The sequence below is a fragment of the Felis catus genome, chromosome A3 (assembly GCF_018350175.1).
Source record: "Felis catus isolate Fca126 chromosome A3, F.catus_Fca126_mat1.0, whole genome shotgun sequence".
Taxonomy (NCBI): domain Eukaryota; kingdom Metazoa; phylum Chordata; class Mammalia; order Carnivora; family Felidae; genus Felis; species Felis catus.
The window spans coordinates 29888662-29916579 of NC_058370.1; the positions used below are offsets into that span (position 1 = coordinate 29888662).

The 27918-nt window shown below is 50.7% G+C and overlaps 2 protein-coding genes across 4 annotated transcripts; one reads left to right on the top strand and one right to left on the bottom strand.

Annotated features, from left to right (window-relative positions):
- Window positions 1-178: 178 nt before the first annotated feature.
- DDRGK1 (DDRGK domain containing 1) lies at window positions 179-12456 on the bottom strand. The gene is made up of 9 exons (XM_003983711.6): window positions 12267-12456; window positions 10897-11103; window positions 9557-9669; window positions 9225-9326; window positions 6146-6268; window positions 5824-5862; window positions 3209-3265; window positions 2646-2694; window positions 179-2267 (listed from the first exon to the last, which is right to left on the bottom strand). The coding sequence occupies exons 1-9, from the start codon at window positions 12430-12432 to the stop codon at window positions 2101-2103; spliced, it is 1023 nt and encodes a 340-aa protein (XP_003983760.2). The 5' UTR covers window positions 12433-12456; the 3' UTR covers window positions 179-2100.
- A 5065-nt stretch (window positions 12457-17521) lies between these two features.
- On the top strand, window positions 17522-27862 carry ITPA (inosine triphosphatase). 3 transcript variants are annotated; one of them, XM_003983710.6, is made up of 8 exons: window positions 17532-17898; window positions 20309-20366; window positions 20459-20523; window positions 21143-21216; window positions 22030-22061; window positions 22692-22807; window positions 26158-26234; window positions 27375-27862. In XM_003983710.6, the coding sequence occupies exons 1-8, from the start codon at window positions 17821-17823 to the stop codon at window positions 27514-27516; spliced, it is 642 nt and encodes a 213-aa protein (XP_003983759.1). In that variant the 5' UTR covers window positions 17532-17820; the 3' UTR covers window positions 27517-27862. The 3 variants fall into 3 exon arrangements, with proteins under 3 accessions (XP_019682310.1, XP_003983759.1, XP_006929971.1); XM_019826751.3 differs by lacking the exon at window positions 20309-20366 and having other exon boundaries at window positions 17522-17898; XM_006929909.5 differs by lacking the exons at window positions 17532-17898; window positions 20459-20523 and adding an exon at window positions 19524-20193.
- The last annotated feature ends 56 nt before the right edge of the window (window positions 27863-27918 follow it).

A 27918-nucleotide genomic window follows, 5' to 3' on the forward strand; every position in this document is an offset into this window, starting at 1 on the left:
CACACAACTAAAGGACTCGGGGTCACAGTGAAGTCCTGGGTCCCTGCTTCTGAACCACCATCCTTCATATATATGCATCCTCAGCCATCCGAGATAATCATGCTGGGGCTCCAGGAGAAGTGAAAACTACCCTCAGGAAGCAAAAGAAATAAAAGCAGAGCTAGTGAATAAGCAAATGTAAATCATGATATTGAAATGTTTATAATCAGTTTCAGTATCACACACATAGATCAGTAATGTCATTGTTTTAACACCAGGTCTACTTTCTGAGATGTAAAAGCATTTAAAATAATTTCATGTATTAAATTTGGGGGATTTAAATGCTTAGAAGTATTTAAGTAATAACTGTTTAAATGCTTGAGAAATTACAAGTGGTTAAACCTGAAAGTTTTCATGTACTAATTGTGAAAGCGCTTTATACATATTTAGAAACATGTTAATCACTATTTCAAGAACTGCCCATTTGATAAATTTATTAGATTAGTAGGTTGATCACTAAATAATGCACACAGGGTCACAGGTTTTTTTCCTCCACACTAAGTGGGACATAAAGGGTTTTCGAAAGCTTCCAGGATGTGAGAAAGGGAATTTCCTTTTCCTCACTCTTGGCCTGTGGACTGTGTCCTGAGGGTGGAATGCAGGTGCTAAGACTCCTAGTCATCCTGCCACCTGGATGGCAGTGGCTAAGGACAAGTGAGGGAAAGGACGGAAGAGACCTTGCTCTGTAAGAAGCCCTTTCTGGTGGGGTCTTATTCTGATTCCCCTAGTCCAGACAGAATGCAATCTGGCATGAGACTGTTCACAACTCCCCAGGTGCTTCCAATGGGCAACCAGGGCCCAGAACCATCCATCACTCAGACTGTAAGCCCCCTTTTCCCTTTGTAATTTTATATTTCGTTCTGACACTAATGGTACCTATATCTGTTCCTTCTCTCTCCTACTGGATTACGGGCTCCCAGGCAGTGCACGTGGCCCTTCCTAACTCCAGGCGACTCCCAAGTGCCTGCTGCTGACGGAAGCAGCAGAGTCAGACCTCACTTGGAATTTAGGTACTATAGTTAATGCTTATGGCACCAAATGAGTCAAAATCATCCTTGACAACACTCAGGAAGGCTCCACCCTAAAGTCTAATGTCCTGTCTCCCCATAATCATCCACACGGTTTCCTTCAGGGTGAGAACAGAAAGCTGCCTCCTCTACCAGGCACGAGAGGAAGTAGGTGGTTTATGTTTAGGGGCAATGTTGCATAAAAAATACACCTTTAAATACATGCCTCACCCTCAGCACAGCAGGATGCACACGCCATGAACAGCCTACAGGAACTAGAGTGACTGACCCTACAGGAGACACACATCTCCCATCTCACACCCACTCCTGAGCATATGGTCCTTACATCCACCGGTGGGTGGAATCGCCCACACCATTTAAACTTTGTTGAGGATGCAGAGCTAAATTCATGCGATGGACTGTAGGAAGCACATCTCTCCACTGTACAATTCCTTCCAGCTCAAGTAGGTTCCCCGCTTCCTTCCACCTGCCCAGCCTCTCTCCCTCCCTGACTGCCCTTCCCTCCCTCTTAAAGGCCGATGTCCCTTAGGATTCTATCCTTGGCACTTCACTCTTCTCCTTAAGGGCTCTCAGTACTCTGTAGGGCTCCTGAATCCATCCATGTAAGCAACAGTGAGACCTTCCTCCCCAGTTAGGGGAGATGTGGCCCTAAGGTTACTCACTTTTGCTCTGGGAAGGTTGCTCTGAGGCAGGGAGAGAAAGAACTCATCTTTGTAGGGTACAAAGGAACACAGTAAATGCTCAATATTCTTTTTAAATGAATGAATGCATAAGAATGGGACTTTCACCACAGGGCTCCTCCCACCCCCACCCACCCTGGATATAATTTGAGGACTAGGCTTCACTTGCTCATCTGGGATCTCAGGCCAGGCCTTCTGTCATACCAAGCCACACCAAGCTTAGCAGTGCTCACAGGTCTTTAATCTGTAACTGCCTGGCCACATTCCATCTCTCCCCCAGGATGGTGGGGAGGGACCAAGACGTATGGCCAGGTAGGCTGTACCAGCTCCCAGTCCAAAAGGGAAGGGCTAGGTCAAGCTGGGGCCTGGACAGGGGGCTCCTGGCCCCAGGCGATGAGGGAGTTGCTGGCCTGCGCAAGTTCGGTGATGGACACCCGGCCCCGCTGTCGGATGAAGTTAGCCACAGCAGTCAGTTCCTCGGGGGTTATGTAGATGAACTTGCCCCTGTCGTCAATCACACCTGTGGAGACAGGAGGGTCGTGGGGCTGAGCCCAGCCCTCTAAGCCCCCCTCCCCACCACTGCATAAGAATGCCCACCCAGCCACCCCTTTCTGGCTCAGAGCCCTCCAGGCTTGCCTGCCTGCCTGGCCTCCCCTGGCTGCATCCAATGGTGGCTAGGTGAGTCAAATCAGGCTGTCCCTGTCACCCTGAGCCACTCCCAGGCCTGGGCATATCCCTCTGCTCTGCGCCCTTCCTGCATGCACACCACTTCCCTATCCAGGGCTGGGAGTGGGGAGTCATCTGGCCTCTGGAACAAGTCCCTGCCAGGCCCCCTGTGGCTAGACACCCACACCCCTCCCAGGCCAGGGTCTATGGCGAATGATTCTCATCCCCTCACCTGTCAGAGCCCCCTCAGCCAGCAGGTCTTGGATGCGGTTTATGGTGTCCTACGAGAAGAACAAGTCTCAGAGCAGAGACGGGCACTGCCATCCCCAGAAGACAGTCACAATCGCCCTCCGACCACAGCCGACTCTCCTCCCCTCCTTTTCATGGCCGCCCCCCACGTGACTCTGTGCTTCTCCTTTGGAGGGGCCTAGGGGAGACAGGACTCGGGTCTTGGGGCCCTGTAAGACCCCTGAGAGAGGCTCACTTCAAGGCAGGAGAGGAGAGGTGGGGATGTTTGGCCACGAAGGCTGGCATAGCCTGTTTGCAAGACAGTTATCAAGGTAACTGGGTTTGGGCTGCCTCAGTTACAGGGGCTGCTGGAGTGATGGGGTTTGGGCTTTTTTCTTTTTCCTTCATCGAGTAGAAACACAGGATTCCTGGGGTGCCAAAGATTCCTACAGTCTACTCTTGCTCGGGGACATCAACACCCCATCTTTCAGGCGGGCCCCCTCTGACAGTCATACGGGCCCCGTGGCCACATTCCATGTAGCAGGCCACCCACCTTCAAGAGCTTACCTGAGTCCGTAGGCCCACCTGGGAAGCCAGGTCTTCCAAGAGCACGACCTTGGACTGCTGCAAAGAGGGGAGAGGACAGAGAGGGGGACCTTGGGCAAAGCCGTTCGGCATAGAAGCCCTCTGAGGTTGGCATGCCCACCTGCTCTGCTCTGGTGGCTGGCTAAGCAGGCTACATACTCCCGTGGGACAGCCTTGTTCCGCTCACACACTACTCACACGCTCTCCCAGTTGCCTGTACACAGGCACACACGCACTCATAAATTCTCTTGTGGCCCTGCTTGCACGGAGGGATCTGCCCAAACCACCACCTGCCCCATGAGCCACCTCCTGGCCTGGGGACTACCCTGGGACAGACACACATGAAGAGCTGAGTGCCGCTGCTACCTTCTCCTCTGCATCCCGCGATATCATTTCAACATCACGTACAGGCCAAAAAGGGAAGCACCACAGAGATGAAGCCAGGGGCTGACAATTGCCAGAAGCTGACTAGAAAACTCACTAGGACCTGTGTATGCTGAACACAAGGCCAAGGAACTGAGGTGTATGTATGTGGGAAGGAGGGTGCAGCGGTGCAAAAGACACATCCCCTGCCTGAGCTCAAGGCTGGCCGAGTAGACAGGTGAAAGCAGATGAGAAGCCCGGATGAGCCAGGATCTTGGCAGAAGCAGTATAGCTCGGCTTGTCTCACCTTTGTTCACTGCCCCTGGCCTAGAGATCCCTGCGACCATGACATGCCACACTTTTCACCATCCCCTTCACACTGCTGAGGCACTGTGCTCACCCTTAAAATAACTATGACTAAATTTGCTCAGTGCTTTCCATGCACTACCATGCTGTGTGTGCTTCCCTCAGTAGAAAGTTTAGTTCCCCGGGGCAGGGGGCAGGGGGAGGGGGGAGTGGAGGTGCTGCCGAGGCTCTACCTCTGGGTCCTACACATGCATCTGCCCCTGCCTCCCCTCCAGACAGCATAGCATGTGACTCGAGAGAAGGCGGTCTTTTGCGTTTCCAGGAATCTTCCATAGCGAATCAGCTGGGGGAGGAGTGACACGGTGACACCTCCTCAGCTGCAGATGGCATGTGACTGTTCAAAATGCCAAACTGAACGTTCAGGCGGGGAGGCAAGTGAGTGGCAGTTGGGCCAGGGGGTGGCGAGCACAAAGTGACCTGGCCAGCTGACCTCTACCCACAAAGCAGGGAGCAGGCGCGGGGTTCTCAGTGACAGCTCAGAGTGTGAACGTGGAGTCACCCCAGGTGTCTCTTAAGACCCGGCCCGAGGGGCTGCTGGGGTCAAAAGTATGTTTAGAAAAACCAACCAACCCACTCAGCCCTGGTCAGGAAAGAGAGGGGACTGACAACCTGGAGGAGCCTGGAGGAAGGCAGGTGGGCTGTATTCCAGAAGTCCTTCTCCCTGCCGACAATAGCGCTGGGAGGATCAGCCGGCACGGGCGGGAAAGACCTCCAGGGTCCAGAGGAGTCTGGAGAACCCCCGGAAAATGGCCTCTGCAGACAGCCTCTGCAAGCAAGCGCTGCAACTGCCGCGGGGGGGTGGGCCCTTACTCAGGTCTCTGCAGAGGAGAGGGGGAGCTAACGCTAGCGATCAAAGCTTTCCTGAAGGAGATTCAAGACCATGTTGCTGTCGGCTGGGTAGGTAGGGACGGCAGGTTCCAAACAGCAGCAGGAAAGTGTGAGAGAGGTCTTGCTGGCCCTCGAAGGTGCCAGCGTGGAGAACCGGCAGAGAATGGGCTGCATCAGAGGGGAACGGCGCTCTCTGCCTCCCAGTAACACCCGGCCCCCAGGCTGTGAGCACGGCTCCTCGCCGCTGGGAGGAGTCTGAACCCTGTTCCCTTTGGAAGAGGTGGGGGGGAGGATTATGCAAGGCCTGGCTCCTTGGCACCCCCTAGTAGCACCCCCACTGCCGCCCCCACTCCCTCTGTACCCCTTCCCTCAGCCGCCTCTGCACCTGTGAGCTGCACTTGAAAACCTCTCCCCTTGTCGCATCCTTCGTGGGAGAGAAGTTGCTTAGCAGCAAAGCAGAGCAGGACGTGCTTATGCAACCCGGAGCAGTACCCGGTGCAGCTACAGACAGAGTGGGGCACACGTGCCGCCCCGCCCTCGATTCCAAAGGAAACATCATCCTGTTTCCCTGAAGACCCAAGTTCCCGGTCAGGAACACATGGCAAGAGATACTTGTTTCAACTCAGTGGAGGCTCAGTGTGACAGAACTGACAGAAAACACATGTGAAGAAACCTGAAAACACAGTGACTCACGGAGCGTGGGGTCTGAGGAGCAGGGAGACTGTCAAACCCTGACTGTGAGGAAGTGATTGAAGGCTCAGGCCTCCCACACAGACCGGGTCCCTCTCCACTGTCAGAGGAGAGCGAGGTCTGCCAGGAGCGGGCAGCTCAGACTCTCCTGTCCCCCACCCATGCCTGCACAAGCTTGAATAAGCTGCCCGTACCCTGGCTCCAGTCTGCTCCCTCCAGGCCGAGAGAGCACACGTGACACACACACACACACACACACACACACACACACACACACACACAGACTCACACGTGACACACACGCGTGAGGCAGGGGGCAGACACCCAGGCTCTGTCCGGTGGCTTCTTACCTTTATGTAGTTGATGAACTCTGTCAGGAAGCTGTGGGACTAGAGGGGCAGAGAAATCAGGGTGAATGTCCCCCCTGCAGGGGCCACAGGGGTCTACGCCCACCCACCAGCCTGTGTGAGCAGAGCCTCCCAGAGCGAGGGGTGGGAGGCACCACCTCTCCTGAGGACAAGGCCTCTGGCCGCTAGAGGCTGCTCAGCCTGATGCCCACCCACTTCTCACTGCCTGACAAGGGCGGCAGGCGAGGAGCAATGGGGCATCTGGGATGGGGTGGTGGGCTTGCTGGGCATGGGGAGGGGCTTCCCAGGGGCAGTGTGGACCCACCTGTTCCTCAGTCATGGTCTCACCCACACCTTCCTCCTCCACCACGAAGGCCTCCTTCAGTTTCAGGTACTCCTCATGTTCCCGCTGGGCCTGCTCCTCCCGGGCCTTCCTCTCTTCCTCCTCCTGTGGACAAGAGTCAGGTACTGTGGGGCAGATGCCCACCCCATCCCTATTCTGGGCTCTGCTGCCCCCACAGCGCACCAGGGCACACAGTCCAGCCCTCTCTCAGTTCCTTCAAGACTCTGCTCTCTCAACCTCAAGCTGAGCTGCAGGCAGAGGCCCCTCTTCTCACCAGTTTCATTACCTCCCAGACACATGCTGCTCAGCCCCCTCTCCTTGAAAATCCTTCCATGACCCCACCCCACAGTACCTTGCAATCACCCCCCCCTCCTTCTCTTCCTGTCATGTCTGAACTTTGTGGACAAACATCCAGGCTCCATTTCCTCATCACCCTTTCACCCCTCCTGCCTACTCCAGTCTGACTTCTCCACCAAAACAAGTGATACAGTCCCACCCCTGCCCTCCATCCCACCAAATCCAAGGGACAACCATCAGCCTCACAGCCTCTTAGTGGTGCCGGGAGAGCTGACCATTTCCTCTTCCCTTGCTTGGCTTGCAGACCCCACCCTCTCCAGGACTTCCTCCTGCTCCTTGCTCAGCCCTGTCTCCCCCCCACCCCCCTACTTCCTCGGGTCACCTTGCCATGCCCACAGCATCAACAACCATCTCCTCGCCAGTGACTGCCACAGTTGTACCCCTGCCCAGATCTTTCCTCCCACGTGACACATCCACTGGGCCATCTCACAGGCACTTCAAATTGCGTATGTCCCAGAAAGACCCTGTGATCTACTCCCCACACGTCCGGTCCTCCTCCTGGGTCCCTGGCTCAGTGAGTCACACAGCCATCTGGCCACCTGGTCAGAAATAAAGTCCTATCTACCACTTCTGCCTTCAACTTCCGGAAAACTTCTCAGTCCATCCGTGTTGCTCAATCACCACCACCACCTAGTGCCATAGCCTCCCCCCAAGTCATCCTATTTTTCACAGCTCTCAAAAAGATCTTTTTAAAACACATAGCTAAAGTTGGGGCAAAGAACATATAAAATGAACCTGGTGCATCTTGTGGTGCCAGAAAGAAAGTACTCAGGAAACCAAACAATGAAGTTACATCAAAGGTACAGGGGAGCCAATTGCGAGAGCTCCCAATGGTCTATACAGTAAGATAAGTAAGACAGTATTGGACTCTAACACAACATACAAAATAAATATCCTCTAGTCTCTGTAGATATAAACAAACAATTATATAAATAAAAAAGAAAAAGTATAGCTCTGGAACAAAAAAATTCCCAATACTTTGTGTAGATACTCTCCTCTGAAAGAGGTGGAGAATAACTCTACCCACCCCTGAAGTGTGGGCTGTGCACAGTGACTTGTTTCCAAAGAAGTACAGCAAGGAAGGAGTTAACATTCCAGTGCAGAAATTTGGCAAATACAACCTGAGCCAAGCAATCAAGGTTAACATCAGTAAAGACAAGTTGACAACATGTATCTTTGATACAATGAGAATGGCACTTCACCTGTAACCTTCCTCCCAGAAATCCATAAGCCCAGTCCAATTATGAGAAAAAAACCCATCAGCTGAAGGCAAACTGAGGAATGTTCTATAATACTTGCCTGATATTCCTCAAAACTATCAACGTCATCAAAAGCAAGGAAAACCTGAGAAAATGTCACAACCCAGAGAAGCCTAAGGAGACATGGTAACTAAATGTAATGGGGCGCCTGGGTGGCTCAGTTGGTTAAGCATCCAACTTTGGCTCAGGTCATGATCTCACGGTTCATGAGTTCAAGTCCCAAATCAAGCTCTCTGCTGTCAGCGCAGAGCCCACTGCGCTGATCTTCTGTTCCCCTCTTTCTTTGCCTCTCCCCCACTCGCATGCACTCTCTTGCTCTCTCTCAAAAATAAATATCAACAAACAATGTGTCAGTACTGATTGTGAGAAATATACCACATTAAGATAAGATGCTAATAACGGGAAACTAGGTGCAGGAAAGGAGAATCCTTTCCTAAAGGTCATTTAGGGTCCATTACACAATATCAATATTCAAAAAGGTAAAAAAAAACCCTTTCCACTAATGCCTCCTCTCTGCCGTGGTCTGGCCCATCTGCTATGGCACCCACAGCCAGGCTTTCTGACGTCCAGAGTCCCTGGACAATAGACCAGTCAGAGGCCAAGGGCCAGCTTCCCCCAGCTGGGAAGCCCTAGCTCTCACTCTATATACACACCACAGCTTTGTGATGTTCCTTTTCTCAAGCACTCGTTCTCAGAAAGGGAGCCACTGGCAAACAAATGCTCATTAACCACCTTTACTGCAGAGGCCCCCATTCTCTGGGCATCTATCTTCTCCATGGCAGGCCCTAAACAGGACCTGGATCAGGCAGGATCCACCAACTCTTACAATGACCTCTAACAATTTCAAGGCCCTTAGGGTCCAGGCCCCACCCCCTCTCTGACCCCTTCTTGCTTACCTTGTTCCAGCCACTCTAGCCATCTCAATTTTCTTTAAATGCTCACTTTCCTTTCAATGGTATGTTCAATAAGCCAAATGAACAAAAATCCCCATCTCAGGGGCACCTGGGTGGCTCAGTCAGTTGAGCATCCAACTTCGGTTCAGGTCATGATCTCGCTGTCTGTGAGTTTGAGCCCCGCACTGGGCTCTGTGCTGACAGCTCAGAGCCTGGAGCCTGTTTCAGATTCTGTGTCTCCCGTGCTCGCTTCGGCAGCACATATACTAAGATTCTGTGTCTCCCTCTCTCTCTTCCCCTCCCCCACCCATGCTCTGTCTCTCCCTCTGTCAAAAATAAATAAACATTAAAAAAAAAAATCCCCATCTCAGGCTCTGCTTTTCAGCAGCAGCTTTATATAGGTTGTGTTTAGAGTCCAGGGCCAAATAAACCAGGGCCTGCTCCTGAACCCAGTCCATGGCCCATCTTCTAGGTTAGGTGTGGGGAGCTGCACAGGAAGCAAGGCTGCCTGGTCAGGGCTCAGAAGTTGGGGGGAGGGGGGGTCTGCCTCACCTTTTGTTCCTCCTCCAGGCGAAGGCGCTCCTCCTCTTTCTTCCATTCTGCCTCACGCTGGGACTCAAGGCGTTTCCGCTCCTCACGTTCAGCCTCCTCTGCCTGGAGAGAGGCCTTTGTAGGGGGCATATTCCCACTCCCAACTAGAGTTTGCCCACCTCACAAACAGGCCAGGGAAGGTAATGACTGGGCCGGACCACAGACCCAAGCTGCAGGAGACAGAGCCAGGCAAGCAGCGTGCAAAGAGCCCAAGGTAAGGTTCTGACATGGGGGACAAGAAAGGCAGGACCCTTTCCCATTTCCCAGAGCTGCACCCCATCCCTCCTGCTTGCCTCACGCTGGGCTTTTCGCGCCTGTTTCTCCTCTAACTTCCGTAGTTTCTTGGCTCCAATTTTCCCTGACAGGTGACTTTCCACTGGCTTCTCGATACCTTCTTCCTCTTGGGCTGAGAACAGTCAAAGAAAGACATTTCAGCTCCTGGAGAGGACCAATGAGGATGAGTCCATCCTACTCCTTGTTCCTCTCCACATTGTGGGGGGAGGGGGGATGGGATCCCCTTCCTCCCACCTGTAAATGTCACTAGCCTAGTTCTGCCCTCCAAAGACATCTGTCATGAACATAGAAATTCACACTCTGAGCGCATGTATGCCAGAAAGTGTGTGTAGAGTGTGTGTTGAGGATAGCAGATAAGGTGGGGTAAGGGTGAGAGAATGATGGGGCAAAGGAACAGATGATAACTTTAGATGCTGCATAGCCACAAAAAGGGAGGTGCTGGGTTCCAATATCTGAGTGTCTGAAAATCCCAGTCAGGCATATCTGGGCTTGCAGAGTTCTCTGGTTTGTTTCTGAGCCAAACCTCCAGGGAAGGATGGCCCCATGGGGAAATGTATCCCCACCTCCTATCTGAAATTGTCCTCACTGTGGTCAGGAACGGCTGAGGGTTCTGGGCTCAACGCCTGGCCAAAAAAGATAGCTCCAACCCCAAGACTACCTAAAGTTAAGGTCAGCTAAAGGTTAGCTGTTGATGCCGGGGCAGCAGGAATGTCTGATCCCAAGTCTGAGACAAGGGGGATAGTACCACAGAGTCTTTTTTGAGTCAAAAGGGGCTAATTCCCAGAAGTACAAGGGCAAAAGCCCCAAATGCCTCTTCCTCAGGCTCACACCAGATTTCAGCACTGGAGAAGAGATATTTTTTCCCACAATCCCAGGGGCTCTGTTGGTCTCCCAGGGATATGGACGCTTCTGTCAACAAATTTCTCCAACCTCAAACACAGGTGATCTCACTTCAGGAACTACAGAAGCTCTTGGTTAGGCACTCTGGCCCTAGAATGAGGCTCTCAGAAAATGAGTGTGCCGAAACTACTAAGGTGCTGGGATATGAGAAGTAGACTAAGGAACTTTCTGGGTCAATCTGAAGATCTCTGCCCTCTTGCTTAGACACTGAAAGCCAAGATAAAGGAAGAGGGGGCTGGCCTAATAGAATAGGGGTCAGGGTCCAGAACTGCTGGTTTCTGGGACCAAAGGATGGGTCTCAAGTATTCCCTACTCTATCTTGTGGCTCCCAGACATATCTCCTATACTCTAGCTTCACACTCCACTCTTCCATCCAGCTTTGGAGGTCCCCTTATGCCCTTAAACAGCCCCTTTCCCCTCCAGGCTGGGCCCCTCTCACCTGGGATGATGGCCTCCTCCTCATTCTCATCCACCTCTGCCCAGGCAATACGCTGAGCTCGACGCTGGGCCTGCAGGCGGCTGCCCAGGTCCCTCCGGCGCCGGGGCCTGCCCCCTGCTCTCTGCTCCTCGGGGTCCAGGGGCTGAGGCTGGGCCACTGAGCCTGCTACTACAGGCTGCTCCTCATTGTGCAACGACTCCTGGCCAGCTGTAGGGAAGAGAGGAACCACAACACTGTCTAGCAACCCAATCCACCTGAAAGCAGGGGAGAACCCCGGATGTCTCACCCTCCACTTAACGTTCTCCAGGCTTCTGCTGCCCAAAGCACAGAGCCCCAATTTTCTCAGATATTAAGGCCTTTATAACCCAGACCCACACCTTGGTCCTATGCAGCAAGATCATCCGTTCCCTCTTGCCTTTGTCAATACCTTTCCATCTGGTCTGTCAGGATACTGCCACCCTGCAAGACAGAGATGAAGCCCTACCTCCTCCAGGAAGCTCACCCTGACCTCTCCAGACTTCATGTGAGTGCCCACTGCAGGACTGCATTTATTGCTTGCCTCAACACCACCTGCCATAGTTTTATAAGGCATGCCAACCAGAAGCACACCTGCTCCCGGGGGCTGTGTGTTTCCTTCCAGGAAGACTTCTTGGCTATCTGCTTTACCTCAGCTTTCTCTCTCCTGCCCTTGGAGCATGTAGGTGCTCTGAAGTAACTTGTGGGCCCAGGGAGGGGAAGAGACTATATATACACAAATCCACATAACGACAGGAAATGGGAAATGACGAGAGGAAGAGAATGACAGGAGTATCTGAACTGTACCCCGGCAGATGACATGGCCTCCTGGTCGGGGTACAGAACAGGGAAGGTGCTCTCTTTGAAGGGGAAGGACAGAGGCTCAGGTAGTTACAGCTCGTAGGTAAGCACAAAACACTCAAGTGCCCCCTTCTTGACATCCACTCTGGAGCCGGCCTGGGTGGGACGGGAACCCCCTGCGGCCTCTCCATTGGGTGCCCCAATGAGGGAAGGGAGTGTGTCCGCCAGGGCCTGGCCCCTCTGGGTCTGGAGTGTCGGAAGGCGAGGAGAGGAATTGAGAGAAGCTGTCTCTGAGGCTAGGAGAGAGGTGTAGAGCGCTGCCATCCACTCGGCGAGTAGGGTTAGAGCACTACGTCTCCGCCCGCTCCCCGACGCGCAGGAATGCGCATGCGCGCAGCTGGCCTGAAGCGCAACGAGCGCCAGCCGGCGCGGAGCAACTCGTCGGTCCAGGCAAGCAAGGCCAGCGCATGCGCAGAAGCCGCGGTGCGACGGCCTACAAAGGCTCAGGCCAGAGAACGGGTCCCCACCTGTCCTGGAGCGGCGGTATCTCTTACCTGCTGTTGCCCGGCCCCTGCTGCGAGTCAGGAAAAAGATAAGGCCGACAAGCAGAGCCGCTGCCACCAGGTACACCACGGGGCCCACCATGACGAAAGCTTTCAGGCGGAACAAGCTCGTCCACCCTGAGGCCCGGATCGCCCGGGCCCCGCCCAACGTCCACATGGCCCCTCCTATCCCCCCTAGACCCCGCCCACCACCCGGGTCTCCGCCCAGGCCGCACACTTCATACGGAGGCCTCATTATTTGGGAAGCATAAAAATACCCATTCCTTCAGGTGGAAATTATTGCAAACGGTTTTGTGCAGTGCGACATTTATATATGTTTTAAAAGCACTGAGCAATACCACACAGTGTTTATGAAAACATACATATGTGGAAAAAATACAATAAGATGCTTAGCAATGATATACACCAACTTCAGGATAGAGGTTACCTTTGAGGGAAAGCCACGGATCGGATTAAGGGCAGAGATTTGCCTATTATCTGTGACATATAATTTCATTAAAAGGGGAGAGGGGAGGAGCTGAGACTAAATCTCCTATTTAGTGATACATTTTGGTACCCAGACCTGCAGTTTTATACCTATTTTAACATTAGCTTTATTATTTTAAATTAGCTTTATTAGACTAATATGAAAATTAGTGACCCAGTTTTCCATAGCGAGCACTCAAAATTTAAATACCCAGAGGAGATTTAAATTTCCATTTAATTCTTAAGAATTATTTAAAGGGCTGCCTGGGTTGTTCAGTTGGTTGAGCACCTGACTCTTGATTTTGGCTCAGATCATGCATGATCCCAGGGTTGTGGGATCAAGCCCCTTGTTGGGGTCTGCGCTGAGAGTGAAGCCTGTTTAAAATTCTCTCTCTCCCTCTGTCCCTCTCCCCTGCTTGTGCTCTCTCCCTCCCTCTCTAAAATGAAATTAAAAATTAAAAAAAAAAAGAATTACTTAAAAACTAGGAAAAAATTATACTTCAATAAAGTTGTTTGGAAAAAAAAACGGGGGACAGGATGTGAACTCAAGAATTTTTTTTAATGTTTATTTATTTTGGGAGAGCCTGCAAGAGTGGGCAAAGGGGCAGAGAGAGGAGAGAGAGAATACCAAGCTGACAGTGCAGAGCCCCACATGGGGCTTGATCCCACAAACTGTGAAGTCATGTCCTGACCCAAAACCAAGAGTCAGATGTTTAACCAATTGAGCCAACCAGGCACTCTTCAAGATTTTTTAACAAGCAAATAGCAACTGCTGGGAATTTGCTGTAACAGTAATATGAAGTTTTTGTGTGTGTAATAACACAAAGATCAAAGGACCAATGGTATGTGTAAGATTTGAAAAAAGATGGTACCATGTTAAAATTTTAACATCTGTTAAGTTGGAATATTGGGAACTTCAGCATCTATTTTATTATTTTCTGTAACTTTGGAAATTTCATAATTCACATTTTTAAATTTTAAGCAAGCAAACAGGCCAGGATAGGTGAAATAAAAATAGCAAATGTTTAAAATTGTTAAAGTTGGGTAATGGGGCTTTTTTTCATATTTTGCGAAGTTTGACATTTTTGCATAAGTTGAAATTTCCCATAAAAAAAGTTTTATTGAAAATTAAAAATTATGGCAGCGCCTGGATGGCTTAGTTGGTTGAACACCCAACTCTTGAGTTCAGCTCAGGTCTTGATCCCAGGGTCCGTGGAATGGAGCCCCACTTCAGGCTCCACACCAAGCAGGAAGCCTGCTTGAGATTCCTTCTGTCTTCCTTTGCCCCTCTCCTCCTTGCTCACTCGCTCTCTCAAAAACAAAACAAACTAACAACAACAACAGAACACTAAAAAATACACAGGGCATGTAGCTGGCTCAATTGATCTCAAGGTCATAGGTTTGAGCCCCACATTGGATGTAGAGATTAATAAAATACATAAACTTCCTCTAAAACCTAAAAATTAAAACTTCATACATTTTTGTGTGTAATTTGCACATGCACAGAAAGTTTCTGGAAGGGCAAAGCAACAGTCAATAGAGAGAACTCTTCCTCGCTGCCTCAAACAGATATAATTTTTACAGCTTTCATTTAGTTCTCAGGTTCTCAGAATCCTGGAGCCCAAGCATGTCATTAAGATTTGTGGAGGGGGTGGAAGACAGCAGGGAGAACGGGGAGACAGCTGCTGCCGCCGGGGTCTAGGTATGAACAAAATAGGGCCGGGTTCATGACAGTAGCAGTGGGGGTAGAGAGGAGGGGACTGACTGAAGAACTATTTCAGAGGTAGAATTGACAGGACCTCACGAGCTCCTTTGAGAGCAAGAATCATCCTTCTTTGCTTAACAGGATTTCCCTCACATCGGAAGAGTGTGTGATTCCAAAGAGATTTCCCGTTATATTCCTTACTAAATTTTAGGAGGTAAAAATTCACATAGTTGAACTCAAGCATAGTTCGTTTAATGAACTACTGCAATCCCCTTTCGCTCTCTTCTAACTATGAACTTGACTGTCTCTTTATAGCTTCGCTTATCAGTTAAATCAGTACATTTCTTTTTCGTTTTGTTGTTGACTAGGAGGATCTCTGTCATTGCAACCAAGAGTCCTGACTAGATTACATATACACAAACTTTTACATGAATTACAGGTATTCATGTATCTCCTCTCTCCCCACAAGCTCTTATACTCCTAGGCCTTCAGCTTTAGAGTGAGGTGTAGCTAAAGCGAATACCCACTCACAATATTCCCTGCTTAATAACCCTTTATGGGTTCCAACGGTTTGCTGGGTGACTGTCCACACCTCTCCAACCTCAGTGATGATTCCCCTAGCACCCAGTGCTCCCAGGGTCCTTCCACTGACCATATTGCATGGTATTTGTTTGTGTGGTACAGGGACACACGTCCCAGGCGAAGAGCTTCTTGTCTGAGGCTGTAGCTGAAGTTTTCCACAACCAGGAGCTCAGCTTTGCTCCCTGGGGAGAGCTCCCCTGGGGATTCCCGATGACGTCATGAAGAAGGAAGACAGATGACAGAAAGGAAGGGCCACTCACTCCCTGAATCTAACCCACTATGTTCAGACGAACTCCAAGGACCCTCATTCATTGCCTCATCAAATTGCCTAAACAGGAAACTTCAGACCCCCATCACCCCACCACCACAGGGCACAGTAATGCCTTTTGGCAACATTCCTGCTATGGTAACGTCATTGAGCAAAGGTTTTTAGAGAACATGGGAATTTTTCGATATTCCCTGACAAATTTGAGGGTCTAAAAAAAAAAAAAAGGGATTATCAGAGGACAAGAACATTAAGCAAAATAACTCATCCAGGCACTGACAGACCTCTGACTTCTGATGCTGTCAGGAGTTTCCTCACCAGGAAAGAGCCACCCTGAATCTGCCCTTGCTGAGTCCCTGGAGGAAGGACACAGGTGATTTGTTCACTGGGGATGTCAGCAGTGGGCCAAGGCCTCTGGTACAGGTGGGTCTGCTGGGGGCACTCCCTACTCTTTGTACTGTCAGGGAGAAAGAACTTCCTCTGTCCTACAGTCCTCCTAGAAGGATTTAGAATCAAACTGACATAAGAGATTAAGAGGAGAAAACCACATTAAAAAAAATTTTTTTTAGTGTTTTTGAGAGATAAAGAGAGACAGAGACAGAGCGTGAACAGGGGAGGAGCAGACAGACAGGGAGACACAGAATCAGAAGCAGGCTCCAAGCACAGAGCCTGATGCGGGGCTTAGACTCACAAACCGCAAGATTGTGACCTGGGACGAAGTCGGACGTTCAACTGGCTGAGCCATCCAGGCGCCCCGAGAAAAATCACATTTAAAAGGCATGTGTATAGGGAATCCACGTAGACAAGACATTCCAAGACAATGAAATTGCTGCCTCCAATAAGACAAAGGGGCAATATGAGGCTCACTAGGAGAAGAAGGGGTAGGGGACTGAGGATACAAAGGGAAGAAAACTCATTAGCAAGGCAAAAAGAGATATTTGGAAAAAACAAGGTTGCTCTATTATGCAGATAAATGCCTTCATAAAGGGAGGGGGTCTCTGTTAATTAATACTTCTCTTCCTGTTGCAGGCTCTCCTTTCCAATGTAAATTTAGGCAGTTGGGGGGGGGCGGGGAGATAGCGTTTCCTGCATCAATTGCGTTTTCATTACTTTTAACTCGGAATAATCTTTGTGCCACATTGGCACATTTTGGGGCATCTCATCCTGTACCCCTTCACTGTTTTCGGGATGCAAAGAACTGGCTGAGGCAGTGGGCATGGAGAAGGCATGATGGATCTGAGAGGCTGTAGGGATGAGGGAATGAGGGAGTCAAAACACGGAGGTCTCAAGCCTGGGAGACAGGTGAAAAGACCAGGTTTGTTTTAGGCTATGCCAAATTTAAATTCAAAGGCAAGTAGCGGGATCTAAAAAAATGAAAACAGGGGCGCCTGGGTGGCTCAGTCAGTTGACCCTCAACTTCAGCTCAGGTCATGATCTCAGGGTAAGTTCAAGCCCCACATCCGACTCGCTGCTGTCAGTGCAAAGCCCACTTGGGATCCTCCGTCTCCCTCTTTCTCTGCCCTTCCCCCGCTGACGCTCTCTCAAAAATAAATATTTAAAACAAACAAACAAACTCATAGTTAACGAGAACAGACTGGTAGTTGGGTGACTGGAGAATGGGTGAAGGGGGTTGACAGGTACAAACTTCCAGTTGTAACATAAATAATCCTGGAGATGTACAGCATGGTAGCACGTTGACTACGTCCTGCATATTTTAAAGTTAGTGAGAGTCAATCCAAAAAGTTCTCATCACAAGAAAAAGTACATAAGGTGATCGATGTTAACCAGACTTACGGAGGTGAACGCTTCCAAAGATCAAGCCATTAGTTGTACACCTGAAACTGATACAGTGTTATATGTTAATTATATCTTAACTTAAAACAAGTTTTGTTTTTGTTTTTGTTTTTAACCCACGGTCAGACTTGACGGGAAAGGAGAGACGGGAGTGGGGCTGAAGATGAGGTCAGGATAAAGACCCAGGTTTGCAGTCCTTGCCCAGAAGGAAACAGCTCTCAGAGGCAGATTTGGAGGCGCCCGCGGAGAACGCGAACCGCCCAGAGCACAAGACTGCAACTCATTACCGTGAAGGTTCTTAGCCTCCCTCGGTGCCCCCTTCCCAGAGTGGGGAGAAAGCAGGGTAGGGGGCGGTGGTTGCAACGGTCTCTCCTGGTCCTCGAAAAGAGCGCCCCTTGGCGGGAGGGCCTGGTCTCGACCGCCAGTCTCTGAAAGACCTCGCAATTCCGGCGCAGACGGGCCGCGCCATTTTCCCCCCTTCTAGCGCCCGGCGCCCCAGGCTGCTCAACCAGATAAGAGGCGCTCTGCTCCCGGAATCTGAGCAAGGAAGCCGGGACCCCAGCGCGGACTTCTCGCCCCAAAGGCAGCTAGCCTGCCGCTCACAGAGGACGCTCTTCCCGGGCGCCTAAAGCTGCCTTGTCCGGGACGCTAAGCCGGAAGCCGTGCCGCCCGCTTCCGTGCGCCAGCCGGAAGTGCCTGGCACCCGGGGCAAAGGGGCTTCCTGTGGGTCATGCATGCGGTTCGGCATGGCGGCCCCCTTAGCCGGGAAGAAGATCGTGTTTGTCACGGGGAACGCCAAGAAGCTGGAGGAGGTGCCGGGAGGGCGCGGGAGGCCGACCAGTAGGCGGCTGGGGGGTAGCGTGTGGCAGGGCCCGCTGAGGATAGGGCGGAGAGAAGCGGTCTCCAGGTGGAGGGGGCACGGAGAGGCGGACCCGGGCGTGTGGAACGGGCTGGGCCTCGTGGAGTGAAACAGCCTTGTGTGCGGAGTGGGGCGGCCGGTGGTTGGCCTTGATAGAATGATGGCGTTGACAGATCCGGGCTTGTGAGCTCGGGGTTGCGGGAGCCAAAGGAGTGCCGGGTCCATAGTACCTGTCCCAGTGGTCACCTATTAAGCTAGACCCCAAACCGTGCCTCTTGACACCCCTCTGGAGCTGATCCAGGCCCCCCTGCGGACCCAGGAGTGCCAGACAACGCGTGGGGCAGGCATCCAAACTGAGCCGTCCACGCCCCACCACGGTTCAGAAATGTGGTCCTCAGCCTCTCCAAGCCTATTTCCTTCTCTGTGAAATGGGGATGATTTGAGAGGTCTGTTTCACAAACCAGTTGGGTGGAGGAGTGAGAGAGGCAATGGATCCAGAGTTCCTGCCTCTGGGAATTTGTGGCTAGCTGTGAGGATTCTGCGGGTGGATGGATAGCCTTTGGCAGCAAGTAACAGGGACACCAGAAGTTTATATAAACCACCAGGTGACTTTTCCTAGTAATACAATGTTACAATGTGATGTCTCACAAGACTTGAGCCTCTCAAGGGCCTATCTAGTCCTTGTAGTTCTCTCTGGATGCTCATCCCTTTCCTGCTGGTGTTTTTCTGCTTCCTTCTCTCCTGCTGGAGGGGGCAGTGAGGCTTCTGCCATACATTAGCTCTGATTAGCTTTGCTTTGGTCAAGGGTTTGCCCCTGCTCAGTCAGCCATGGCCAAGGAGGTGAGTCATGGTGCAAAGTCGGTGACATCCGCTAGATATGTCTGAGGCAGACGAGTGGGATGCAGTCATTAGGGGCCCCTTCATTTGTCTGCAGTATAGAGAATGATAGCACTTCTGTACCAGTACAGGGTGTCCTACTCAGGAGCCAGAGCCCTGTGCTAATGAAAAGTTTGGGATCTTGAGGCCAGACCAAACAGACAAGTAGTGACACGCTGAACAGAGCACCATCACAAAGGAAATTCTGTTGTACAATTCTCAAAATATAAATATTTGTAGGGGCGCCTGGGTGGCGCAGTTGGTTAAGTGTCTAACTTTTGAGCGTGGCTCAGGTCATGATCTCACAGTTGGTGAGTTCGAGCCCTGCATCAGGCTGTGTGCTGATGGCATGGAACCTGCTTGGGATTCTGTTTCTCCCTCTCTCCGCCGCTCCCCAGCTTGTGCGCTCTCTCTCTCAAAACAAATAAACTTTTAAAAAAAAAAAAAGGAAAGAAAGTTCAAAATATAAATGTTTGTGATCTAGTTAACATATACTTTATTAACGCATTAAAGGATTCAATCTAGCAGTGTGTAGTTACCATACTTTTATTTTATTCATTTATTATTTTTTTAATGTTTATTTATTTTTGAGATAGAGAGTGACAGAGCACGAACGGGGTGGTGGGGGGGTAGAGAGAAGGAGACACAGAATCCAAAGCAGGCTCCAGGCTCTGAGCTGTCAGCACAGAGCCCAACTCGGGGCTCAAACTCACTTAATCGTGAGATCATGCCCTGCACTGAAGTTGGAGGCTTAACCGATAGAGCCACCCAGGCGCCCCTGTTACTATAATTTTAAAAGAGTATTGTAAATATTGTGAGATTCTGCTATAGCTATAATGGAACATGACAACATGTATGATTTTATTTTTTATTTTTAGAGAGAGAGTGAGCAGAAGAGAGGGCAGAGGGAGAGAATCCTAAGCAGGCTTCGCACTTACTATGGAGCCTGATGCAGGGCTCAATCCCACAACCCTGGGATCATGACCTGAGCTGAAACGGATGCTCAACCCCACATGTGTGATTTTAATAGATTTAAAGGTCACAGGAACTGCTGATGCTGTTTTGGTTTTCTATATTCACAATTGGAAAAGATGCTAAATTTCAGCTAGGGAGTAGTGAAAATAAAAAGGTATTTTTTCCCATCCAGGGTTTACAGGCTTCTTGAATTCTGGGTAACCCCTGATTGAGAACTGGAATAGGAGGCTAGGTAGAGTTGCAGGGAGCAGGGAGAAGGGGAGAGGCTATTTCGGGTAGCTGGTTAACATGAACAGAGAGACCTGAAGTAGGAGGGGTAGGAGGCTGAGCAGATGGGGAAGCTGACCTGCTGGAGTGGGGCCCTGAAGTCTGGAGTGAGGCTCATGGGCCTAATTTGGTAAGCCTGAGGGGACTGGCCCGAGAATTACCTGAAGAGAAAAGTGGACGACAGCTTGTGTAGTATGGGGAAATTGTTAACAAATGGTGATAAATGTTCTTTCATTTTGGAACAGGTCATTCAGATTCTGGGAGATAAGTTTCCGTGCACTTTGGTGGCACAGAAAATTGACCGTATGTCTCTGTTTTGTTTTATTTTTGAAAACTCGTTCCATTTCTCTGTCTCCCTGTGACCTGACTCTCTGTGTGTCTGTTTCTCCAATAAGTGCCAGAGTACCAGGGAGAGCCTGATGAGATTTCCATACAGAAGTGTCAGGAGGCAGCTCGCCAGGTGCTTGTTCCTCGCGTGTCCCATACTTGTTCCTCTTGTCCTGGGGGCTCCTGGGGGCTGTGCCTGCTGGGCTCAGGCAGAGAATAATAGGGTGGGCACAGTTGGTCAAAACTTCAAGGACCTGCCCAGGCCAGCTAGAGTGGGGCCAATTAATGTTTCTTTCTTCTCAACATTGACTGCGTAGTATCTCCCAGACCACCACACACACACACACACACACACACACACACACACACACACACACCTCTCTCTGATTTTCAGATACATACATTCCAATCCCTACATTGTCCCCACACATATCTATCTCCCGCTGCACTCACACATCTCTGTGGAATTGAGAAAGAGCACTTTATGAAGAGCCTGAGTGTGAATCTCAGCTTTCAGCTCTCCTGTTGCTGTGCCTGGAATAAGCTTTACAACCTGCCAAGTTCTTGGTGTTCCTATCTCTAAAGTGAAGATAAGAGATTACCCAAGGGCTGTTTCCTGTAGCTGTTTCCTGCTGCTACAGATCACAACTAGCTGTGTGTCTGGCCCCAGCCAGGGTGGCCTAGGAATTCAGGCTAGGGACAGGGCCCACTCCTGGTCACAGGTCTCAGGGCTCCATTTCCATGTGCTGCAGGTGCAGGGGCCCGTACTGGTGGAGGACACCTGTCTGTGCTTCAACGCCCTTGGGGGCCTCCCTGGCCCCTACATGTGAGTGCTCCCCTTGCAGGCGCCTGGCCACAAAACCACCTGAACTTTGAAATGATTGGTTACCTAATACTGTGGGTCATTCACTGTCTTGGTGTCAGCACCGATATTTCACATTGTCCCAAGAAGGGATTAGGGATGGGGGAGAGGCATGCCTTTCTTTCCTTTGTAAAGTGTGAGAATGTGATTGTGTAAGTGGAGATGGGCAAGAGGAACCCACCGGCTGGAGAGGTACATTTGTGGCAGATCGATTTCAGGAAAAAGGAAATAAGGAAGTCGAGATCTGAAAATGGATTTCCTTAAAACTATCCAGCGCCCCGGACACCCTCAGATGGTCCTTGTGTATCTCTAGGATACAAATACCCCGATTTGAATACCCTTGGCCGGGGTTGGAGGACATACGCACAGAAGTGCTTTTGCTGGGTTTTGGATCTGTATATGTTGAGCTTTTGGATCGCCAGTATGTCTGCCAGGGCAGCTGCACCTTAACGTATATTGCAGCATACCCTCACCAGCGCTTATTAGGGCTTCAGTGTTTTGCAGTGTGGGGGATGTGAAGTGTTAACCACATTTGGTTTTAGTTTGCATTTTTCTAATTACCAGTGAGGTTGAGGTCTTCATAGGTTTATTGATCTGTGCATTGCCTGTATGCCTCCATCCTTTTTCCTATTACTCCTCTTCATTTTGAATGACGGCATTTTCTGTCCTGTCATATGGCCGTCCCAGGGCTCTACTCCCTGGGGAGTGCAGCCCAGAGAAGATGGTAGGAAGCTCCAGCTGCTCCTGTTGTCTGATTCACCTTCGTTTCTCTTGCAGAAAGTGGTTTCTGGAGAAGTTAAAGCCTGAAGGTATTAATCTCCTTTATTATCTCTTCTTATCTATTGGGAATTGAGAATCTGGAGGTGGTCCAGTGGAGGAATCCCAACTAGTAATCAGGAATCTCAGGTTCTAGCCCCCACCATGGAGCCTGTGTTCATCTGTTTCACTATCTATAAGGAGCAGCTGCCACTCTCCCTACACACACCCAGCTCCAGGGAGCTCTGAGAAGGTGGGAGTGGGAGTGGGGGTGCTGTGAGTTTTGGAGACAAAGGCGCTGCAGTTTATTCTGGCTGAGAGGGCTGGCCCTATTGACTGCTGGCCTGTCCTTGCCTTAGCGAGGGCCTGGGCTGGGGGCTGGGGGACTGGCCGCCCCTTGCATACCCTGTCACGTTGTGGGCCAAAAGGTCCCCTCCTTAGGTGCTTTAAAAACACTTTATATTATGGAGCATTTCAAACATATACAGTAGTAGAATAGAATAATGAGCTCCATGTGCCCGTCACCCAATTTCCAGGGTTATAAGCACGGAACCTATCTGACGACATGTATAAGCTCTCCAAATTTGGTGGCTCCCCCATCCAGGGACTCAGGGATGGGGAGTAAGGCTGGGAGCTGAGCTGCACAGCCATCACTGTATTCCTTCCCCCCCCCCCCCCAACAGGTCTCCACCAGCTCCTGGCTGGGTTTGAGGACAAGTCAGCCTATGCGCTCTGCACGTTTGCACTCAGCACCGGGGACCCCAGCGAGCCAGTGCGCCTGTTCAGGGGCCGGACCTCGGTGCGTACGAATAATAGTTCCCCCATGTGCCGCCAGAGGGTGCTGTGGCTTGAGCCGATGGCCCAGGGTCTAATGCAGGAGGGTGGTGGGAAGGGCCCTCCTGGCCAGTTAGTTCCCAGAGCTTTGCCCAGGCATGCCCCTGGGCATGACAACCAGAAGTGCTGTCAATCCCCAAATCTATTTGACCTCTGAGACTGTTGTTTCTGGGATACACACAGTGGCTCATGGCTGTTGAGGCCAGGTATACCTAGAGCTCTGCACTGTGTGCCCTTCTAGGAAGCAGATATGGAACTGAAGGTGACAACTCCCAGAGCTACATGGACAACCCCAGTTGCTTCCAGCTCAAGTCCTTTTATCCAACTGCTGAGGCTGTAGCTTCCCTTGAGCATCTCACAGCCTTTCCAACTTTTCATGTTCCTGTGCAGTCTTCTTCCCCTAGCTCATTCCTTCCTTGGCTGCCCTCGAACACACCCATGCCTGCCTAGCACAGCCTTGGGTTCAGAAACACACCCCTGTGCTTCTCACAGGATCCAGACCACCTTCTGGGCTGGCCTCCTCCCCTGACAGTGCGGCTGTTCCATCCTTGTGTCGGGAGGATGCATTCTGGCACATCACTCCTCTGCCAGTCCCTTCTCATGATAAAAATCCAGAGTCTCCTGTGGCCCGCAGAGCCATACCCCAGAGGCTCCTCTGGGGGTTGCCCACAGACACCTCATCATGCCCTACTGGTTACATTTTTTTTTTTTTTTTTTTTAATTTTAGAGAGTGTGTGCAGGGGAGAAGGGGCAGAGGGAGAGAGAGGATGTGTGCCCTGTTGTACAACAGAGCTCTAGAAATTTTTCATCCTGCAAAATTGAAACTATACCCATTGAGCAAAAACTCCCCTTTTCCCCTCCCCACTAAACCCTGGCAACTGGTATTCCACTTTTGTTTCTAAGAGTTTGGCAACTTCAGGCCCCTCCTATAAGTGGAATCCTACGTACAGTATTTGTCTTTTTTGTGGCTGGCTTATTCTTAGCATAATGTCCGTCATGGATCATTTGTGTTGTAGCATGTGACAGAATTCCTCCTTTTTATTGAGGCTGAATAATATCCATTGTATGTATATTCACATTTGTTTTGTCCATTTATCCATCGATGGGCGTTTCAGTTGCCTCCACATTCGGCTATTGTGAATAATGCTGCTATGAACATGGGTGTGCAGATACCTCTTGAGGTCTTGTGTTCAGTTCTTTTGGCCGAACAGAGCCAGGATTGCTGGATCATAATCGCTGGGAAAAATTAGTCGTAGTTGTCTGCTACTTTCACAGAAATGTTCTCTAGAAGATCAGAAGTATGAATGACTGCAGGCCCTGCTGATGGGGCTTGCTTCCTGGGGTCCCCGTTCCCTATTTCCTGTTGTCTCCGCAGCTCTGGCTGCTTCACGCACTTTGTTGCTGGCCAGCCTCTGCTTTTGCTGAGGTGGCTTTGTTTCTTCTGGTTTTGGTCTCACTCGAGCTTTGTAAACCCAGTCGCGTTGTCTTTTCTGCAACGCCCGTGCCAAGCCCTTCCCCATCTTGGGTCCTGACACCAGCTGTGTCTACCACCTGGAGTGCTCTTGCCCAGCACTGTATGTGGCTAAAGTGTCTCCTCATGGAGTTCCTCATCTAGGTCACTCCATGCTGTTGTTCTTGAGCCCAGCTTCCTGTCTGTTCCCTCAAAGGCACTTTGCATTTGGTAATCGTTAATCTGTTGACTGGTGGAAAGCCTGTTTTGCGTAAGAGACCCATTCTATGAGGGCAAGGCTGGGCCTGCTATTACCCCAGTGCTGAGAACACTGCCTGCCCCACCGTTCGTGGTGTGGGTGAGGTTCAGAGTGGTCAGCTGTGGGCCTTGGTCACATAGCTCCCCACTAGCGGTAGCAGAATTTGCCTTTGGTCTGAACAGTTTGGCAGTTATGGCTACTGGCTCATCCTCATCCTCTACCGCTTCCCTTGTATTTATTTTTTTTTAAGTTTATTTACTTTGAGAGAGAGAGAGAGACCAAGAGAGCAAGTAGAGGAGGAGGAGAGGGAGAGGGAGAGGGAGGATCTGAAGCTGTAAGCACAGAGCCTTACGCAAGGCTCAAACTCCTGAACTGTGAAATCACAACTCCAGCAGAAACCTAGATGGATGCTTCACTGACTGAGCCACGCAGGCACCCCTTCCCTTGTATTTTTAAGATTATTATTATTGTTATTATTTTTAAGTTTTTAAATTTATTTTGAGAGAGACAGAGCACGAGCAGGGAAGGGGCAGAAAGAGAGGGAGAGAATGTCCAACAGGCTTCACGCTTTCAGTGTAGAGCCCAGTGCGGGGCTCGAGCTCACAAACCGTGAGATTGTGATCTGAGCCGAAATCAAGAATCCGAAATCAAGAGCTTAACTGACTGAGCCACCCGGGAGCCCCTTATTATTTTTTAACTTTTATGGCAACATGACAGCTCATGATGCTGAGTTAAATTGTTCTTTGTTAACATTATTCTGTTGGAATTTGCCTATTACAGCCAGTATTTACTGAACTCATTTGTGTATTGGACACTGTGCTAAGTGATTTCTGTTTCTTCATTTAATTATTAGGGCCTCCTTTGTATTTTGAGAAATGCAGCAATTTATTTCACTTAGCATAATAAAAATGAGCGCCTGGGTGGCTCAGTTGGTCAAGCATCCAATTCCTGATTTCAGCTCAGGTCATGATTTCACTATTGTGAGATCGAGCCCCACATCAAGGGACAGTGCAGAGCCTGCTTGGGATTCTCTCTCTCCCTCTCTCTACCTCTCCCCTGCTCATGCTCTCTCTCTCTCTCTCTCTGTCTCTCTCTCTCTCTCTCTCTCTCTATCACTAAAAAGAAAACATTTGTTTAAAAAAATTGAGTAGCAGGCAGAGGGCTTCTTTGCATAGTTTGGCACCTTATAACTTCTATTAAGAGAAAATGTTTTCTGTCAGTTTTTCCAAGTTGACTTTCTTCTTTATTGAGGTCACAGTTTGTGAAAGCTAGGGAGGGCAGGTGGCCCCAGGGGTATCAGTGTATCTGTGGGCTCAAGTTTGTCATTCTTCCGTGTGTCTGTGTGTGTGTGTGTGTGTGTGTGTGTGTGTGTGTGTGAGAGAGAGAGAGAGAGAGAGAGAGAGAGAGAGAGAGAGAAGGGAGAGCTGCCCCACTGCATATTATTTGTGTATTCAGCAAACATTTGCAGGTACCATGGACCCCTTGAAACCGTATCTTTTGAGTAAATGGGGCTTAACCAAACTGAACTCACACTGGCTACTACCCTTCTCCTAGTGCATCTCCTCTATGGCCAGTGACATACCTGTCCCTCCCTTTCGTCTGGCAGGGCCGGATTGTGGTGCCCCGAGGCTGCCGGGACTTCGGCTGGGATCCTTGTTTTCAGCCTGATGGATACGAGCAGACGTAAGGAGCTCCATTTTCTCCCAGGGATGTGGGGTCAGGATAGCCACAGTCTGGGTTGGGTCAGCGCCCCGCCTCAGTGCAGGCACGCAGGCACGGGCGGGGCCAGGCCACGGGCTGCCGTTCCAGCCGAAGGCAGCTCCGCTGGGGTGGACTCAAGGAATCCGAGTGGGCCAGTCTCCAGCGTAGGGGCAGCCGGGCGGAGCTGGGAGTCCTGGGCGCCCGGGCTCCAGCTCGCCATGGAGCAGCTGCCGGACTGCAGTGCTTTCCCCTTTCCGCCCTGACAGTTCTGTGGGATGATTCGACTTCCCTATCTGGTTTGGAAAAGCGTTAATATTTATAGCCTCTGGTGGGCACCGCATGAAACCCCCACGGTGCCAAGCGTTCTCAGTGTGTCACGGGAACCCACCCCCTTTATTTACACTGGACATGTTGGCCATTATTGGAGTCAAGTGTTCCAGGCTAGAGGGGCCCTTAGGGACTGTGGCCTGGGGCCTCACAATAGCCAAACAGGGCTGAGGACAACATGAAGCCCCACCGTCCCAAGAATGCAAGGGACAGAAATGCTCTATGTCTGCTCTGTTCAATCCAACACGTGGTTAGGGTGGCTGAGGTACTGAAATTCTTTTTACTCCATTGTGGTAGATTTCAATTCAAATGGCCGTTTGTGGCTAGTGGCCACATAGCGGACAGCACGGCTCTAAAGTACCCAAGTGGGCTGTGGGATTCTCACCTCACTAGAGTCCTGATGTGGAGGAGTGGCCACTGGCCGGCTGTCCCGTGCCACCCCCGCAGTACATGAGAGGAGACTGTCGTATTTGCTCTGTCAGGCCCCACTGCTTCCTGTCAACAGATGACAAAGCTGATCAAATATGCAGCTTATCCCCCAGTCCCTGGCTTCCCTTAGTGACTTTTGGACAGTAGAGCAAATCTAACATCTTTCCGCACTCATTAATATGGGTTTCCAGCTACAGGGGAATTTAAAACTCTCTCCAGTTTTTTAAAAAATTAACCCTGGCTGTCAGGAGCTGGTGGCCCCGCCACCCTGTCCTGGTGACTCCTTGAGCTTGGGGCTCCGAGGCAGGTGAGGGATGCACACCCCCTGAATCCAGGCTCCTCTGAACTGCTGCTGTTGCCCCTTAGGTACGCAGAGATGCCCAAAGCTGAGAAGAACACCATCTCCCATCGCTTCCGGGCCCTGCTTGAGCTGCAGAAATACTTTGGCAGCCTGAGTCCTCCGGTAGCCGGTGACAGTCGCCCTGGCGGGGGATCTGGGGAAAGCTAGCCCGAAACCTCCCCCATCAGGCACCCCTCCAAGTACTTCCTTCAGGGTTCCCACTCGCTAGGGGTGTTGAGACCACCTCACCAGCCCTGCTTGGAGGAGCAGCTGGCTCTGCTTGGAGAAACTTTGGGCAGGGACACCATTTTCTTGCCCTCGGGGATTCAGTGGTCCCTCCTGCAGCCCCTGGCTTAGGATCCTAAAAGGACCTTGGATGTTATCCTGGCCACTTCAGGATGGAGGTTTCGGGAAGAACCACACAAATAGCCCTAGATGTGTAAAAAATGCAACAAGTAAGAGTACTGGAAGACACCTGTCTCCAAAATAAACGATACGTCCGTTTTGAAACCTGCCCTGGGCAGTTGTCTGTCTCCCGAGTCCCTTTTGGCAGGAGCAGGAAACCTCTCA